Genomic DNA, 17,069 nt, shown 5'->3' on the forward strand with positions numbered 1-17,069 from the left:
ACTTCCAGTCAGTTTAAATTGTGGTAGTATTATGGTAGGGGACTGAATGTATAGTTGAGGAAACAAAAAAAAAATCAACAATTTACAAACTCTTACAGATGTAAAGAACTAAAAAGATTCTGCTAAAATAAATTCAACCTTGCTTTTTTTAATAATTATATTTGCGTTTAGCACCAACAGAGGAAATCTTTATCTTTAGTGTCATACGTCAAGACTTTAAAATCACATTTTTTCCTGCATCTGATCAAACAAAAGCATGGGGATCCTCTCCCACAATAATGCTAAAAAAAATGATTTTACAAGACATTCTGCAACAACCAGAAACGGGTCACATCTGTTCAGCCTTGAGCTTCTTTAAACTAGTTGTCTGAGAGTTAAAAAGTATAATTTCATATTCTTTTTATCATATAAAACAATCAGTGTCTAGGTCCCACATTTCTTTTGTTCCAGATCAGCCTAATATAACTGTTTTTAACTTTCATTATAACTTGACAACCTTGTTTGTGTTATTTTCTTATCTAACTCTATTGATTGTGGGTTTCTAGCATTTCTTACCACTTTAACCAAAGTTCGGGCCTCATAATAATAGTTTATAGTAAAAGTTTTCATCAATAGTTTACATCAACTTTATTTTATTTATTCTATGAATGTTATGAACTCAATTTTGCTGCTAACATGTAATAATAAGGTAATGTATTTTGATAAACGTATCATTCTGTTAAAAAAAAGAGGACAGCAAAAAGATAATACGACACTTTTCTACACAAATGTAAAAATGGTAAACATTTAAAGACTTTAGCAATAACAAACTGTTCTGGAAAATATTATCTAATTCTAAAAACCATATAACAGAATTTTAATAAAATTTTCCATTCAGTAAAATCAATATTTGCACATTTTTAAACCCCTATTTACGCTACCTCTGCGAGCATGCGCAGTGGGCCACCGTCGTTTGACAAATCAACTGACCAATTAGAACACAGCTTCATCACAGACGCACCAATCACAGCGGTCGTCGCTGATTTCTACGGTCCTGCCAGCCGAGCGTTATTTCAAGGGTGAAGGTGAGTGTAAACATGTTGTTTGTGAGCTGTTAGAGCCGTAAACACAAACATTAGCTGCGGGGTTGTTCTGTAGTTTAGAAATGTGAAGTCTGTGGAGCGTCGCGGCCGCACGGAGCGGGAAACAGCCGCTGCTGTGAAGGATGCAGAGTCATCCGCGGTGCGTTTGCGGCCGGAGTCCCGATCAGGGTTTTGTGTTGTCATGTCCGAACCGGGACGAGTCGTGCACCAGTTCTATTTATTTATATCCCGAATGCTCCCTTAGACTATTAATAGTCATAATGGAATGAAATAGTTTTATTTCAGGTAGTGATAGCGACACTTGTGTAAAAATAGTCTGTTTAAATCAAAGTGCATTCAAATACACCATAAACAATGCAAATGGATCAAATTTTCCCTCTAATTTGACTTGCTGCAAACGTATCACGTTCTATTAGTTTATTTTTTATTCAGTCAAAAATAGTCTTATTTATGTAGTATTTATTTATATAGTATTTGACAGAATGAGACATAAATTAATTTTCTTGGCAGAAAAGTAACTAGATTGTAACAAGGATTTCTTTCTCAATAGGTTGTGTTTGATCTAAGCAAAAATATTGTCGTACAAATGAAAGGAAAAGCAGGTTTTCTTGCATAAAAGGATGAATCAATCGAACAAACGGTGAATGCCAGGAAGCTGTAGGTGTCGAGAGATTAATATTCATGTGTTATTTCTGACAGCATAAAAAAGCTGTAACACTCCCATACCATGACACTTCCTCCTCCTCAGTGTCTCCGCGTCATCATGGCATCTGGAGCTCTGTTCCCCAGCATGGTGTCTGGCTCTCGCGGCTCCTCCAGCAAGTACCTGGTGGAGTTTCGGGCAGGTAAGATGACGATGAAGGGCAGCACGGTAACTCCCGACAAGCGGAAAGGTCAGGTCTACGTCCAGCAGACCGACGACTCGCTCATCCACTTCTGCTGGAAGGATCGGACGACCGGGAACGTGGACGACGTGAGTGAGCAGGCCCGTCACGCTCTTGGTTAGTGACCCTGGATCGAGCTTTTTAAGAAAACTGTCACTCTTTCCAGGATCTGATTATCTTCCCCGATGACTGCGAGTTCAAACGGGTGAACCAGTGCACGACGGGACGAGTGTATGTGCTGAAGTTTAAAGCCGGATCCAAAAGACTCTTCTTCTGGATGCAGGTGTGCACCAATTCTGCACTCATGTTATCGTTTATTTCTATTTTCTTTCACATGGACAAAGTAAAAGTCTGCTCAAATGTTGTGCTTTTACTAAATGTCATAACATAAACTCCACACAATTTGAAACAAATATTTTTCCATCATTTGATAGAGATGCCCGTTCATAGCTGTGTCTGCTGTGCAGAAATCCCCAAATAACTTCCAACTAAAACTCCAAACTTAAGCTGTAAAAAGCAAATTTATTGATATGTTACATTTGCACTCCGATCATCTTGTGATCTATTTTTTTTTAAACAGCAGAAAAAAAACATTCCACAAAAGTTGTTTTTAGTCTATTTTTCGATTTATTAGTGTTTCTACGTTCCTCAAACGACTTCATTCCGTCTCATGCACCAGCCCCGTCCCTTTATTTCTCCAAAACCTCCAAACAAACGGGTTGAATCACAGATCACAGGGCCGACACATCTGCACATGGTGCATTCACTGAACTCCGGACATCAGCGGACCCAAACAGCCACTCAGCCCAACTCAGTCCTCTATTGTGCTTTAGCCATTTTTATACAATCCTCAGCAAAAAAAAGCAGTTTATCAGAAAAAAATGTCAAACACCAGAACTGATCCATGTATAATTTATTGATTTAATCATGAAACGCTCGGCAGCCCTGGGTTCTGGCAATCAACCGGTTTGTTCTGGGGTTTTAGGGAAAGAGAGGCAGCTGATGCATGAGACAGAATTAAGACGTTTAAACAGCGTAAATCCACTAATAAATAAAAAATAGCCAAAAAACAACTTTTGTGGAGTGTTTTCTTGTACTCTTTTTGTTGTTAACCACAAAATAAAGAGACTTAAATCAGGTAAAGTCTCTGCGTCTTCATATGGGAAGGAGAGAGGGGCTCTTCATTTTGGCGTGATAGTAATCCAAAAACAAAAGTAGAACAGGCCGTTTAAACATCTGTCACAAGAAAGCATTCAACTAATTTTACTAATGTTTATTCTTTCAATTTTTAATGGGATTCCATAAACACATTGTGCTATTCGACTCTTATTTTTGCATTTGTTTGTTTTACAATGTCTGTATAGTGTTTACTTCTAAAAATAACTTCTTGGTGCTTCTTGAACATTATGTTATTGTGTAATTTTCAACTTTTTTTTGTCTTGAGTTTCTGAATCTCTTGCTTCCATCTTAACGGTGTGTAAAGTGTTTTTATTTGCTGCTAAGTGATCATCTGAGATGTTCACTTATATTTGACATGAATGTGTAACTCACACTTCATCCTGCTTTAAAAAAAATAAACCTGTCTCTTTCAACACTTTCATGAGTAAAACCTTTGACATTTTTTTCTTAGGAACCAAGAAGTGACAAGGATGATGAATTTTGCCGCAAAGTTAACGAGTATCTGAACAACCCCCCCATGCCCGGCGCTCTCGGCAGCGGCGGCGGCGGAGGCCATGACCTCTCAGCGCTGGGAGGTAACAGACGTTCACATCTAACCTGGTTGTTAGACTTATTTCATCTAAATCTTCTCCTGGTTTCACCCCCACTTTTTTGCTCACTTGTTAAGGTGAAGGCGGCCTGCAAAGCCTTCTGGGTAACATGAGCCACAACCAGCTCATGCAGCTTATCGGACCGACTGGACTCGGAGGGATCGGTTTGTAGCGTCATTAGTAATTCTGTATTTTTATAAACGCCAGAATGACGGATGTTTGTGTTTCCATGTCAGGTGGTCTCGGAGCGCTGGCTGGGCCGGGCCTGACCAACCTTTTGGGCAGCAGTAGCGCCGTCCCTGCAGCCAGCAGCTCCGCCACGAGGTACCGTCAGCACATTTATTATTGTTTAACTTACTGTTTTGTAAAATCTTTAAATCAGAACTTCATTTTCTGAGACCAAAAACAAATTTTGTGAGAAACAACCAACCAATCCACTTTTTTCCTCTCTCCTCAGTCCCTCCACCGCCGTCACGCCCACCACCACCACCACCTCCGCTGCCAGCCGGCTCGGCTCCGCCCAGGTCCCAACCACCCCCATCACTCCCTCTGCCACCTCTGCAGCCTCCCCCTCTCCCACCACCCCGTCCACGCCCGTCGTGACCTCTCTGACCTCGGCGGCGGCGGCTAACCCCACGCAGCCCATCCAGCTGCGCGACCTGCAGAGCATCCTGGCCACCATGAACGTACCTGCCAGCAGTCAGGGAGGTGAGGAAACACGCAGATTTCAGAATAGCATCCCAGAAATGTCCTCGAGTAAGAGTAGCTTCACTTTAGATTCATTTTCATGTCAGAAGGATTAGATTTATGTTCAGATCATTCCCAGTGGTCTTAAAATTAGGATTATGCCGTTTTTAGACAATATTTTTTTATTGTGTCATTTTCTTAGACATAGTTTCTGCAGAGAGGCAGTAGTTCACTTCAAATTTCACCGGAGTTGTAGCTGGAATTGTTGGGATGGAGTAACCCCACCCCCACTTCCCATCCCCTTTTGTGAGAACACTTTGCTTCTGATTCACAGCAATTTCACTAAAGAAATACTCAGAAATGATTAATTTTCTTTATATGTCCTCCAAAAAAGAAAATTACACAGGAACATGTTAAAAACACAAATTCTATTTTTTCTTTAAAAATAGAAAATGAACATAATCAGAAATTTATATTAAAGTTAGAAGAATAGAATTAGTTTAACAAAAGGAAAAGAGGCAGATTGTGTAAAACCAGCTCCTTTTTGACACAAACAATCACATTCCTGCCGTAAAATACACAGAAAATGAGAAAACAAGACATTTTGCTTAGTTTTTGTACAGTTTTCAGCATCTAAAGCTTTGAGTCGACACCCCGGAGCAACCTGGATGCTTTTGTTTTACTTCCAAAGATGTTAGAGACACTAATAATCAGAGAGAGCCTGTAATTTAATGACATCTGAAGGTAAAATGTGTTTAATTTATGTTTAAGAGACATCTGTACTTCTCTGCTTTTAACTGTTTTCTTTTGTTTTGTGTAAAAGTATTTTTTTTAAGATCAATAATGAAACTTAACCTTTACAATCATAAAAAAGCCAAAGGATAAACCTTTATTTTTTAATCTGAGCGGCGAGTGTTTGCTGTCCCCTGCAGTGGACCTCGCCAGCGTCCTGACGCCTGAGATCATGGCCCCCATCCTGACCAACCCGGAGGTGCAGGAGCGACTCATTCCTTACCTCCCGTCCGGAGAGTCTCTGCTTCAGAGCTCAGAGGAGCTCCACAACACGCTCAGCTCGCCTCAGTTCCAGCAGGTGGCTTCCTCTTCCTCTTCCTCTTCTTCACTGTTTCCTCCCAGCTCTGTGCTGCAGTCATGCAACATTCTGGTTCTCATTCTTCTGTCTGGTTGCTCTCTGGACACTCAGGCTCTGAGCATGTTCAGCAGTGCTCTGGCATCAGGACAATTGGGTCCACTGATGAACCAGTTTGGGCTTCCAGCAGAGGCTGTGGATGCAGCCAACAAAGGAGGTGGGGGCTTTTTTTGACATTTATCACCAAAAATACTCAGATTTTCTACATTTTAATTAGGGGCATAACGGATCACAAACTCACGGTTTGGATCATTTTTCCCCAAAAAACAAGATAAAAGCCTAAAATTATTTTTTAGGAAATAGATTTAAATTATACTGATCATCCGTGATCCGTTACGCCCCTAATTTAAATAGAAAAGCCACACTGAAAAAGACCCTTATTTCTAGAAAAAATATCTTGCAAGAAAAATAATCCTATCAAGAAAGTTTTTCAGTAGAAAAAACATGTCTAAGTGAATTTTTTTTCCCTTAAAATGTGAATTCTTACTAAGACAATTTCTTTTATCACATTGACAGATTTTTTTTTCTTATTTAAAGAAAATCTTTCCATTTTGGGGGGAATTTTTGACTTATTTCTACTCATTCTGTTTCTACAGTGCTCTCCTGATAGTTTGGTTAAAGAAAAGTTTTCAGTTGGAACTTTTTAATGTTTTAGAGGCTGAAAATTAACAGATCCATTAAATTAATTTAATGCAAATAACTATGATAAACATGTTGGATTATCACTGTAACACAGAAAAGCTGTTTCTATTCTTTTTTTCTTGATTTAAACCTTTAAAAAGTGTTGATGCTGCGTTACAGAGCAAATACTGTCCCAGTATTTACGCCAGTATCTACTCTCTTAAATGATTAAAACAGGATCCTTAAAAATAAGTAAAAAAATCCTAACAAATTTACTAAAAATGAGAAAAAAACTACAATCGGGAAAGAAAAATGCTTTTACCCAAAAATCTTATGTGAAAAAGTAACTAAAACATGTTTTCTCAAACCATTTTTCCTGCAAGACAGAAAATAAAAAATCTTTAAACTTGTATTTTCCAAAGATTCATTTTTCTATCAAAATGTTGTCATTAAATGTTACAAATATATACCAGTTTCTATTTGCTAATCAGGAAGCGGCTTGTGTTTGCAGATGTGGAAGCGTTCGCTAAAGCCATGGAGACGGACTCCAAGTCGGAGCACGGCAGCGATTCCAAAGACAAGAGAGAGGATGATGAAGACATGAGTTTGGACTGAGAGTCCTTTGATTTTTTTTGTTATTTAATATTTATTTTAACTGCTGCTGTTTGTGTTTCTAACCCTCGTACTATCCTAAGCATGTTTACACTAAAAGTGGGGTCATCTGGACCCCATAAGAGAGAACGAGGGTTAAATCAAGAGTATAGGTTCACCTTAAGGGATAAAATCAGTTATTAGTGGCTTAGACTGTGGGCTGCCTGCATGTTCACCAATAAACAGGAAAATGTTGTTTTGTGATGATTGTCCTGCTAGATTTAGAAACAAATATTAAAAATGAATGAACACAGTTTGCATCCAAATGTCAGCAGTTACACCCATTTTTATTTTGAACACTTTTCACCACATCACCGAATCAACACTCCAAAGAAGGTTGTGATCAGACAAGAACGATTTCAGAAAAATTGCATTAAATAAAAATTAAAAAAGAAATGTCAACAGTGACTCAAGCGGATTGATTGTTCACCGTTTCACTGCCAAAGTGGGTTCAGGCACTTTGTTTTTAAACCACACTGAGGAGATACTGCTGTCTGATGCTCACATATGGATTCAATCGACCAAAACAAATACAGTTATTGTTGAAAGACAAAAACAGAAAATTAAAAAGTTTATTTCTTTGGGTTAAATTTAAGAAACTACTGTAAAAAATAAACACAAAAGTAAAATTCCTGAGAACTGATTCAAACTGAGGAATTAACGTTAGTGTAATACAGGAACGATTTCTCCAAAACTTTAGAAACATCGATTGGTTTGTGGCACGACGAAGAGCTGTCAAAGCATTCATCACATGTGAAACTTTGGCTGATTGTTATGAAAAAAACACAAATACCAAAAGGAGAAACATTCAAGGCCACTTCCTTCACTGAACAGGTTTCTTATGGATGCCTCTAAACAAGAAATGATCAAATAAAATAAATATTTCAATAAATAAATAAGACCATGAAATTGTAAAATAAATATTTTGACATAAAACTATGAAAACGCGTTCTTTTACATAAAGATTTCATATAATTGCACCTAAAATACTATTAAAATGTAATGGCATTTATTTTGAAAATTATTAAAAATTGGTCTACTTTTTTAAAATCATTCTGGAGCTCCACAGTTTTCTACCCACAATCCACAGTGTCATGTTACAGTCTGATGGCTAAGAATGTCACAGTGTGCTAAAAAAGCCTCCACAAAATCTACAGCACGGTTCCTCTTCAGTTCGGATCAATACTATCACAGGAACAGCAGAAAGTGCAGGTAACAGTTGGGTTTCCACAAATGCACAAAGAACAGTACATTTATTTTAAACACAACAGCAGACTAATAAAAAACAAATGTATATGTGGAGATTTCAGAATAAAAGCACAATCAACGTGCTGAATGAACGTCTCTAACATAGAGTTCATGACTGGATCAACACCACGTACAAAAACACACACTCTACATACAGCATCCGACAAACAGTGTAAACTAGATTTTTTTTTCCTCCTTTACAGTGAAAATAAATTGAATTTCAGGAGAGTCTTTTTTTTTTGAAGGACAGCCGCCTCTAACCCTGCTGCACCAGCCTGCGGTAATGTGGCATGACCTTGCTCTCCGGAAGGTACAGACCCATCTCCAAGGCAACCAGAACGGAGACCTCCAGAGGAATTAGTTCCCGTCTGTTGATGCGGAAACGCTCCTCCAGCTTCTGCCCGCCGGCGAGGACGGAAGAGGATTTACAGATAGAAAAGAGGGAGATTGATAAGATTCGTTAAGAATTCATTCAAGTAGAAAAACTAAAAAAAAAAACCAACAGAACCACTTTGGTGTTAAGCTACGTACACACTAGGCTTTCACATACGTACAGAGCATGCTAGATGTGAGTTCTTGAACGCATGTTTAGTCCATAGTCTTCACACTGGACAAACAGGGAGGGGCTTTTCCTTCTTTTTCTACTGCTTACTAGAACATGTTTGACAATATTTTATAGTTTTTTGGTCAATTAATTTTATAAATCTAACAAAAATATTACAGTAATTCAATTACAACAGTGCCTATATGTTTATATGTATAACAGTTATAAATAATTTTACTTTTGACAACAGCACACACTAGTTCCTTTCAAAATAAAACCCAGCCTGTGTCCAAAGGTCCTCCTGCTGCAGCAGCTTTACTTAAATTAAAAATGCAACACAGTCAAACATGTTTTTTATCATTAGGATTTTGGTGTGCCACCATCATTGTTTTCCCTTTTACTCTCAAATATGAACAACAAACTCAAAACAGTTTGAATAAACTGAGCTTTTTATTGTCATTCTTTAAGATGTGAGGCACAAAAAACACATAACGATGATTAATTTTCAATCATTTTAAACTTGAAACTTTATCAATTTTAGTGTAATTTAACAAAATAACATTTTTGGAAACTTTAATTTGACTAACTATAAATTTAAAACACAACTTTAAAGACTATTTCTATAGAATTTTTGACAGAAAAATAAACTTTTTTGCCTGGTTGTTTGACATATTAGAAATCTAACATTAATTAAGTTTAGAAATGACAAATCTTACATAACTAACCTATTATGTATTCAATTATTAGCATTTTTCATTAAATCTAAAGTGCCAAAATAAAGGAATAAAAGAGCCACGTGTGGCTCCAGAACCACAGGTTGGAGACCCTTGACTTTGGTGCATCCCTGGACACGCGTCACTACCAAATCAGTCCCTGATTGGTCAAAGTTTAGCCCAAAAAGAGTCGTGGAAACTCGCTTAGCTAGAAATGAAAACAAGAGTTTAGAAGGCAGAAAAGGCCTTTACATAGACTTGCGTTGCCGAGGGCGACCTGAACATAGCTTTACACCGCAGTTCCTGCTAACCAGCAATGCACTTAAAAGTAGAGCTTTTCAACCAAAAAAAAAAATTCAGAAACAGAAACGCAGGACCAAAACTGTGTCCTCACCGTATGAGTATTTACTGGAAAACTTATTCCTGCGATAGACAAGAATAGTTGAGAAGCTCAAACTATTTACAAAGATAAAAACCTTAAAATCCAACTGCAGTGTTGGATTTATTTAAATTTATAAAATGTTGAAATCAAATGAAACGCTGGTTGATCTCAGATGTTCAATAATCAGTTCTACTGTTGCCTCATGTTTCCTTCCTGCAGTCATGAGGTCTGACGGTGACGGTTTGGTAAAAGCTGCTGCTAACAACAAGCAGCGACTTCCTTTACCGTCTGCAGCCTGACTGAGAAGCCGATCCTGAAGAGACTCAAACTTTACTCACATCAATCAGCTGCTTGACTTCAGGTTTCCGGAGATCACTGCTGATCTTTGCAGCCAGCAGCACGCACGCCGCAGCCACCAGTTTCCGGTTCTGCTTGTTGAGGCGACCCTGCAGCACCAGCTTCTCGAAGTAAACAAAACCCATCGCTATGGTAACCGGCTGCAGGCCGCACTCCTCGCTCACGGCTCTCATCTCTCTTTTCAGGCTGCGAACAGAAGAGGTTGTTGTTACCCTCAAGCAGCTTCAGAGGTTGTTTTTGTTCAAAAAGATGTTTTCACCTTCTTATCTTGCTCAGCGTCAGCTTTATGTGGGGAAACTTCTCCCTGAAGGTTTCGTTCATGTCTTTCTTCAGGTCAGACGGCTTCACGTACTCGATAACGGTCGTCTGCAGAGACGGATCAACAACAACAGTCAATACAGAAGCCGCCGGCGTCAGCACGCCGTCGGGATTTATGCCTCTGCCTGACGAGTGTCCGATCTCACACACTCTCTGGGGTCAGAGTTCAGAGACTCGTGACGCAATCCACCGAGAAGGAACCAAATCATGTGATGGAGGCACAAAGGAGGCTTTACACCCTCCAACGTGACGGAGGAATTCTCACGTTCTATGAAACACACACGTCCTCATTTCCTACACAAAGGAGAAGTGTGGGACTGGTGATGTGTTTTAGTTCTTTGTGCTGGGGAGGGACGGGGGGGTTAAAGCAGCTGCACTGTCTGACCGCACAGAACTTTAAACATTATAGAGCCTACACACATGTGGCTGAGGAGGACTTTGTCCTCCAATCATTTAGAAAAATAAAAAAGAAATCAATGTTTTAAAAAGTTGGGGACCAACTCCAACAAAAATCATGTTTTTTGTGGCATTTTTCTGATGAAATGAAGCTGAAAATGTCTGAGTATTCCTTTATTCAAATTGTTAGGAATCAGGCATAGATGGAAAGATGACATTTAAAAGAGTTTGTAGTTGTGATGTAGGAAACACGTTGGGTGTCCTGGTCCGTCCCATTCTGAATATTAACGCACGCGATTAATAAAAAAAAAATTAACACGTCAATTTTTATTAACGCCAGTTAATTACACTCCGTGAAGCAAACATCTTCTTTCAGTTCAGGCTTCCACGGTGTGGATTAATTTGTGATAATGCACACTTCATCAGGAACTATCCCTCTGCTAACATGGTCTCCTAAAAATAAATAAATAAACATTCAACTGATTTTTAGTACTTTATTCTTGTTACTTCTTAGGTTTAGATCATTTTTTTCACAAAAGGCGAACTATTAGATAGGTAATGTGGCCGGTTGTCACGGTAACACGCGCTGAGCCTCGACTGCAGTAGCAAAGGAAAGCAATATAAATGCTGATCGTCACGATTGGTTAAACAAAGCATCAGTTCAGAGTGAAAGTTCACCTCTTACCACTTGTTTTTGTCCAGGAAGGAAAACTTTTTCTCTCTGGCCTGTTTTTGTACATAAATTGCATATTTTTGTACAAAATTTACCTCGTAAACATTGTGATCAAAAATATTTGTTTAAATTAATTGACAGCATTAATACAAATAGATCCATGTACGTCTTCATTTTCCTCGTCTGAGCCGACATCTGACTCCAAACTGTACGGCTGGATAACTCTAATATTGATAGCTGTTTCTGTTTCACCGCTAATGTTAGCATGTGGTTGTGAGAGCTAGCAGGAGAGAGTGTAAACAAAGAGCTCTCATCAACAGGGAGGGGAAGCAGGAGAAGTTGCTCTGCACCAACAGTCCCGCCCTCAACTCCACAACTCAGAGGGGAACTTCTTTCTGCCGCTCTGCAGAAAGAAGTTCCTAGAAAACTATTTTGGCTGAAACAGAATAATCATAATTTAAAGACTTTTACATGCTTTTACAATAGATCAAAAGATGATCTGAGTGGGACTTTCAATAAATAAATAAAAAGTCTTAATAAAACTTGCAAACATAGAGATTCAGTTTAACTAAAAAATATTTTACATTTTTTTAATGAGTTCATTTCAGATCTTTGTCTAAATGATAGTTAAACGAATTTCCATTTACTAAGAGGATCCAAACATCATTTGGTTACTTTGAATAAAAACATAAAACCCTCACCACATATGATGCAAATATGAGGACTCTCTTGTGCCTCCCGCAGGGCCACTGCGGGTCGCTGAGCAGGTTGGGGTCGTACTCCGCCGCATCCTCCGTGTCTGGAACAGGAAAAAAGGCTGCGGTGTTAAAATAACACCCAGCAGCTGGACTTTGACTTAAAGCTTTCAGGGAGCCTTACACGAGTCCTGAGCTGCACTGCTGTTGACACGGCCGGGGATGAAGTTCTTCTGACCGTTGCCGCGGAAACGGGGCTGCGGAGCCGCGCCGTCTGCTGCATTGCTGCTCTTCTGCCTCACCAAAGCATTGGTGGGATAAAGAAACTGAGCGTAGGACACGGTCTGAGAAGGAATCGAGGGGGTCAGGGGGATTCCAGGTAAAAACAATACCGCGGGAGGCGGGACTCGGACAGGTACCTTTCCTATGGCGCCCAACTCCACCCCTTCCAGCGAAGGAAGCAGATCAGCAGCCACCACAGAGGACAGCCTCTGCCTCTGAGTGTCCAGCTTTGGTTCACTGTCAACACAGGAGGCAGGTTTCTGTAACTTCCAGCTCCTGAAGCAAGAGCTGCTTCACGAGAATGACATGAACCACACAGATGGGCCGTGACGACTCGACAAATGTGAGGAGGGGGTGATGGAGGTGGTGTGACTGCTTCCTGCCTCCTCTGTACCTGAGATGAGCATTGTCTCCGTATGGCAGCACTGAGAAAGCAGCATAAAGCGACCGCTTGGCACAAATCAGCATGATCCTGCAGGACACAGCAAGTACAGGCAGACAGAACAGATGGAGCGTCAGTCACTGCTACTCCACACCAGCAAAGGTCACAGAGCTACACCCACCAAAACCAGCCAGGTGACAACCATCTAAAGCTCCAAGCAGGACGCCAGTGATCATAACCACAGCCAAACACAGGCGGATCTTCATTTAAAGCAAAAACAGAACTAAAAAAAGCTCAAATTATGCAATGGTGTGAACTAAAGTGAAGCGAGGTTCTCCTAAAAGCAAGTCATAAGCAGAAATACAACAAAAAGTGATTTTAGATCGCCGTCTTTATGGATAATGACACTAAAAATCGTTGCAGCTTCCTCTTTTGCTAAATATATCTCACAAAGGCCAGAAAACTTCCTCCTGATTCACAACGATTTGAATAAAGAAATACTCAGAAATTCAATTTTAAGGTTAATTTTCTTTATTTATGTCCTCCATCATCAGAAAAGTGCCACAAGAACATGTTAAAAACACCACTTTCATCAAAGTGGGTCTTTAATTGAAATGTATTAACGTGTTTTTATTTTGTAAAACCGTTCCTCATCTTTACTCGACACAAATGAAACTACTAGAAAGTTTGAGGAAACAAAATTGTCATCTTCTCTACTTATTAACATATTTTTTTAAGCATTTTGAGTATTTTGGAGGGCAGAATAAAATTAGATCAAAGTTAATTCATAACAAAAGAACAAAAATAACCTTTAACTGATTTCCATGTGGGCTAAAATTCCACCGAGCTGACATAAATGCAAACAATCCAGCTTTTAACAGTCTTCTGGGAAGCACCAGAACATCGGCACAAACGCCGCGGCTTCAGCTGTTCACGTCCACACAGAGTTAGCAGCAGTCTCTGCCAGACACCACAGCCAGACCTTCAGGAAAAGGCCACGCGGCGGTTATCAGATCTCTCACGGGCACAGCATTGCAGCAGCTTACATCTGCCAGGATTAATTACCTTTACGTTACATAATCTAGAAAGCGTTCCTCAGTTCAGGAATAAACACTCAAGGGGGGTGGGGGGGTGCAAACCTGCAGGACACATACACACACTGAGGGGGGAAATGAATGATGCTTTATGGAGGTGGAGGACAAATATTTAAAAGTAAAATCCAAATATGAAAACATCAAAGTGACGAGACAGACTTTGGACCACGGTAAAATCCCACAAGCCCTCTGACGTGTGTCAGAAGCTGAATAAAGATGCCAGCAGCGAGCTATTTCAGCATCTCGTCTTGCTGTGGCGTAACCACGCCACCGCCACCACTGCAGAAGGGTGTTTCATTTCAACACTGCATCTCTTTTGGCCTTTGCTAAGCTTTCTAGGGGGGTGATTAAATTCACTGTAGCAGCTACCAGCCTGCAGCTGTGTTTTCCTGTTATTGCTCTGCAAGCTTTCTACCACAGCTAAGCAGCTTATTTCAACACTGCCAGGAGGGTGGTGTGAAGGTTCTACCTCAGAGTCCAAAATGAACAGTTACAGCTCTTACCACACCACTGCACCGTCCAGAGGGTGTTTACGGACTCACCTGCAGCCCCTGGTGTCGTACTGCCTCATGCTCTTGATGAAGTGGACTTTCTTTGGCACCTTGGGTCCAGGAGAGCCTGAGATGTTCCTCAGCCTGATTGGAAAAACTCCATTAGTGATGGTTTTCACTACCAAAAACAAACTTACTTTTTAATTCTCTTAAAAACCCTCTTCTGATCCATTATAAAAGTATTCCCATGGGTCTTTTAGTTATGATTATGCCGTTTTTAGCGAATAGTTTAAAAACTGCATAGTTTTCTAGGACATAGTTTCTGCAGAGCGACAGGAGTTCAATAAAAATTTGCCTCTGAGTTGGGGGCGGGACTTCTGGAGCAGAGTAAGCCAACCCCCACTTCCCGTTGTCCATTTGTTGAAATTTTCTGGCTATATGTGAATTCCTCTACTCCCTTACTACTAAAAAAAATATGTAGTGCGGGACTATCTAGTGACCTGAATGCTCGCTTTTTTTTTTTTTAAACAGCAAATATGACATCATCAACTTCACAAAGTAAAAACCTACTAAATACAAACATTTTATTAAGACTATTTATGAAACCATTGTGTTTGGATGGTCAAAATGTGAAAAGTTTTGTAAAAAACTAAATACCATACTTAATTTTTTTCACCAAAATTGTTTAAACGCAATGCATTGTGGTCTATATTCACTAATCTAGTGAGCATCTGTTTTTTTATAGAGATTTTTTGGGAAATTTTGTAGGGAACTCCATTTTTACAATAGCAGATTCAGACAGCCCTACAGAATGACACCGTATTAGAGGAGCAGAGGAGTTGGGACTCCCACTAGCTTACAGCCCTTCACACCTCCTAACATATTTCAAACCCATAACCTAAAAAAAACAAAAGTCAGAGCTATTCATCTGTACAGCTAGAATCCAGAACCGAACCAAAACAAAGATGTACATGGATCTATATGTCTACAAGTGGATGCATCAGAATGGAGCAGAGCAGGTTCTACGTCACAAATAGGCTCTTTTTCAAACAGCATTATTTGTCTGCTCATGATTCACAATGATTTGAGTAAATAAATACTCAGAAGTGCACTTTTAATCTTACTTTACTTTGTATATCATCAGAAAAATGCCACAAAAACGTGTTAAAAACACAATTTTCATCGGAGTGGGTATTTAATCTAGATGGTGTAAGTCTCAGGTTTGACAGTCAATCAACCTCCCCCCTTTTTTAAACATTGGTTTGGTCCAGCAGACCAACACCCAGGTCACCTGGAGTGAGTCACAACCTCAGAGACCTTTTCTGTCCTCCCGGCGGTTACAGTAAACAACAGTGAAACACCTGAAATTCCTGCACTGCCAGTTAAATACAGAAAGAGTTCAAATGAAAGTGTTTGTTGTTGTAGGATACCTGTTTCACGCGGAAGTGTTTGTTTTGAGGGCCCCGAGACACCGTTCAGCAAACTCACCTCTGCCGTGATTCCACACTGTTGCTGGCGGGGACGGGGCTCAGGGCGGCCGGCGTGGACTTGGCTCTGGAGCACGGCTGGTGGACGACGGGGGACAGCGGGGTGTCCGGGGTCAGCGACTCGAGCGTGCCGCCTCCTTCCAAGAACACCTCGTTATGTCCCACGGAGCTGGCGCTAGACGGTCCAGGGGACGTGACTAAAGAGGGTCGAATGGGGCTCAGCACCCCCGGGAAGCTGGACGACGAGCCACAGCCGACCGCCGCGGGGTCCGTCACCTGGGCGACGGGTCCTTGACAGTCCGCCGGCAGAGGGCTGGCCGCCGCGCCGCCTTCACTGTCCCCCAGTCTCGACTCCTCGGCGACTTTCTGTTCGGCATTTTCGGCGGTGAGCTGGGACGGCGGCCGTCCGTCTAGCGAAATGTTACTGAGGAACAATAAAGCTGCCTGTCGCCGCTTGGAGTCCTTCACTTTCCTCCGCTGCTCCCGGTGGGTCTTCGTCGGTTTACTGCTGCCGCCGTTAGACTGCAGACCGCATACGGCGGTCGCCATTCTAGACTGAAATGGAGCTCGTGAACACAACGGAACTGAGTGCCGGTGGGGTTTTGACACGCCCCCTCCACGATGATTGGCTAAGAGCTTAAGTATTCAGGCCAAACCTTGCAAAGGGCGTAAGTGATTGGCTACTGTGGAAAACTTTCTTCCTGGTTATTCATTTTTAGGTGTAAGGTTACACTGGAATGAGTTAAAATCTAAATATCTATTTTTTATTTATCTTAATTCTGTTTTTCACGTATTCGTAAAAGTTACTCATTTACATTCTATAATTAAGTTTCTTCACTTTTTAAAATCAAAAATATTGTTACCTTTCAAAATAAAGCATCTTGGTAAAAAACTAGTATTTATGTGTACAAGTAAACTCAGTTTATACTAAAATGAGGTTTACTTTTAAACTATATATTGTAAACTTAGAATATAGTTTTTCACCCTTATTTGATAAATGACAAGAGTATAAACAAGAGTATATTTTACTCATTATATATTCATGGTTCATAGTATGTTTACTATTCTTATACCCAAGTAAACTAGAAAATAAAAGCCTTCAAGTGTACTACTTTTTGTTAAAAGAAAGTTCTAGTTTCAGTTCATGTAAATGGCGTTTGTGCTTT

General features: G+C 40.2%; 2 protein-coding genes across 5 annotated transcripts; one reads left to right on the forward strand and one right to left on the reverse strand.

The window, feature by feature from the left end:
• The first annotated feature begins 933 nt into the window (after positions 1-933).
• On the forward strand, positions 934-7,094 carry LOC112159260 (proteasomal ubiquitin receptor ADRM1). Of its 3 annotated transcripts, none has more exons than XM_024293225.2 (10): positions 934-1,064; positions 1,831-2,055; positions 2,133-2,249; positions 3,597-3,720; positions 3,813-3,899; positions 3,972-4,059; positions 4,193-4,443; positions 5,355-5,512; positions 5,624-5,726; positions 6,702-7,094. In XM_024293225.2, exons 2-10 carry the CDS (start codon positions 1,846-1,848, stop codon positions 6,803-6,805), a joined length of 1,242 nt encoding a protein of 413 aa, XP_024148993.1. In that variant the 5' UTR covers positions 934-1,064; positions 1,831-1,845; the 3' UTR covers positions 6,806-7,094. The 3 variants fall into 3 exon arrangements, with proteins under 3 accessions (XP_024148993.1, XP_024148994.1, XP_024148995.1); XM_024293226.2 differs by lacking the exon at positions 934-1,064 and adding an exon at positions 1,085-1,221; XM_024293227.2 differs by lacking the exon at positions 934-1,064 and adding an exon at positions 1,262-1,739.
• A 15-nt stretch (positions 7,095-7,109) lies between these two features.
• Positions 7,110-16,511, reverse strand: LOC112159259 (CDK5 and ABL1 enzyme substrate 2). 2 transcript variants are annotated; one of them, XM_024293222.2, is made up of 9 exons: positions 15,905-16,511; positions 14,468-14,560; positions 12,844-12,921; positions 12,587-12,686; positions 12,352-12,511; positions 12,174-12,271; positions 10,345-10,451; positions 10,067-10,271; positions 7,110-8,486 (listed from the first exon to the last, which is right to left on the reverse strand). In XM_024293222.2, the coding sequence occupies exons 1-9, from the start codon at positions 16,450-16,452 to the stop codon at positions 8,346-8,348; spliced, it is 1,530 nt and encodes a 509-aa protein (XP_024148990.1). In that variant the 5' UTR covers positions 16,453-16,511; the 3' UTR covers positions 7,110-8,345. The 2 variants fall into 2 exon arrangements, with proteins under 2 accessions (XP_024148990.1, XP_024148992.1); XM_024293224.2 differs by lacking the exon at positions 12,844-12,921.
• Positions 16,512-17,069: the final 558 nt, after the last annotated feature.

Source organism: Oryzias melastigma, linkage group LG7 (genome assembly GCF_002922805.2).
Source record: "Oryzias melastigma strain HK-1 linkage group LG7, ASM292280v2, whole genome shotgun sequence".
Taxonomy (NCBI): domain Eukaryota; kingdom Metazoa; phylum Chordata; class Actinopteri; order Beloniformes; family Adrianichthyidae; genus Oryzias; species Oryzias melastigma.

Bases quoted from the DNA above. Each gene is read 5' to 3' on its own strand.
- LOC112159260 (XM_024293225.2), top strand. From the start codon at position 1,846: ATGGCATCTGGAGCTCTGTTCCCCAGCATGGTGTCTGGCTCTCGCGGC. The intron at 3,721-3,812 runs GTAACAGACGTT...TCACTTGTTAAG, and splicing joins TGACCTCTCAGCGCTGGGAG to GTGAAGGCGGCCTGCAAAGC. The intron at 4,060-4,192 runs GTACCGTCAGCA...CTCTCTCCTCAG, and splicing joins GCCAGCAGCTCCGCCACGAG to TCCCTCCACCGCCGTCACGC.
- LOC112159259 (XM_024293222.2), bottom strand. From the start codon at position 16,452: ATGGCGACCGCCGTATGCGGTCTGCAGTCTAACGGCGGCAGCAGTAAA. The intron at 12,922-14,467 runs GTGAGTCCGTAA...TGTGTCCTGCAG, and splicing joins TACGACACCAGGGGCTGCAG to GATCATGCTGATTTGTGCCA. The intron at 12,687-12,843 runs GTACAGAGGAGG...CTGTGTTGACAG, and splicing joins GGAGACAATGCTCATCTCAG to TGAACCAAAGCTGGACACTC.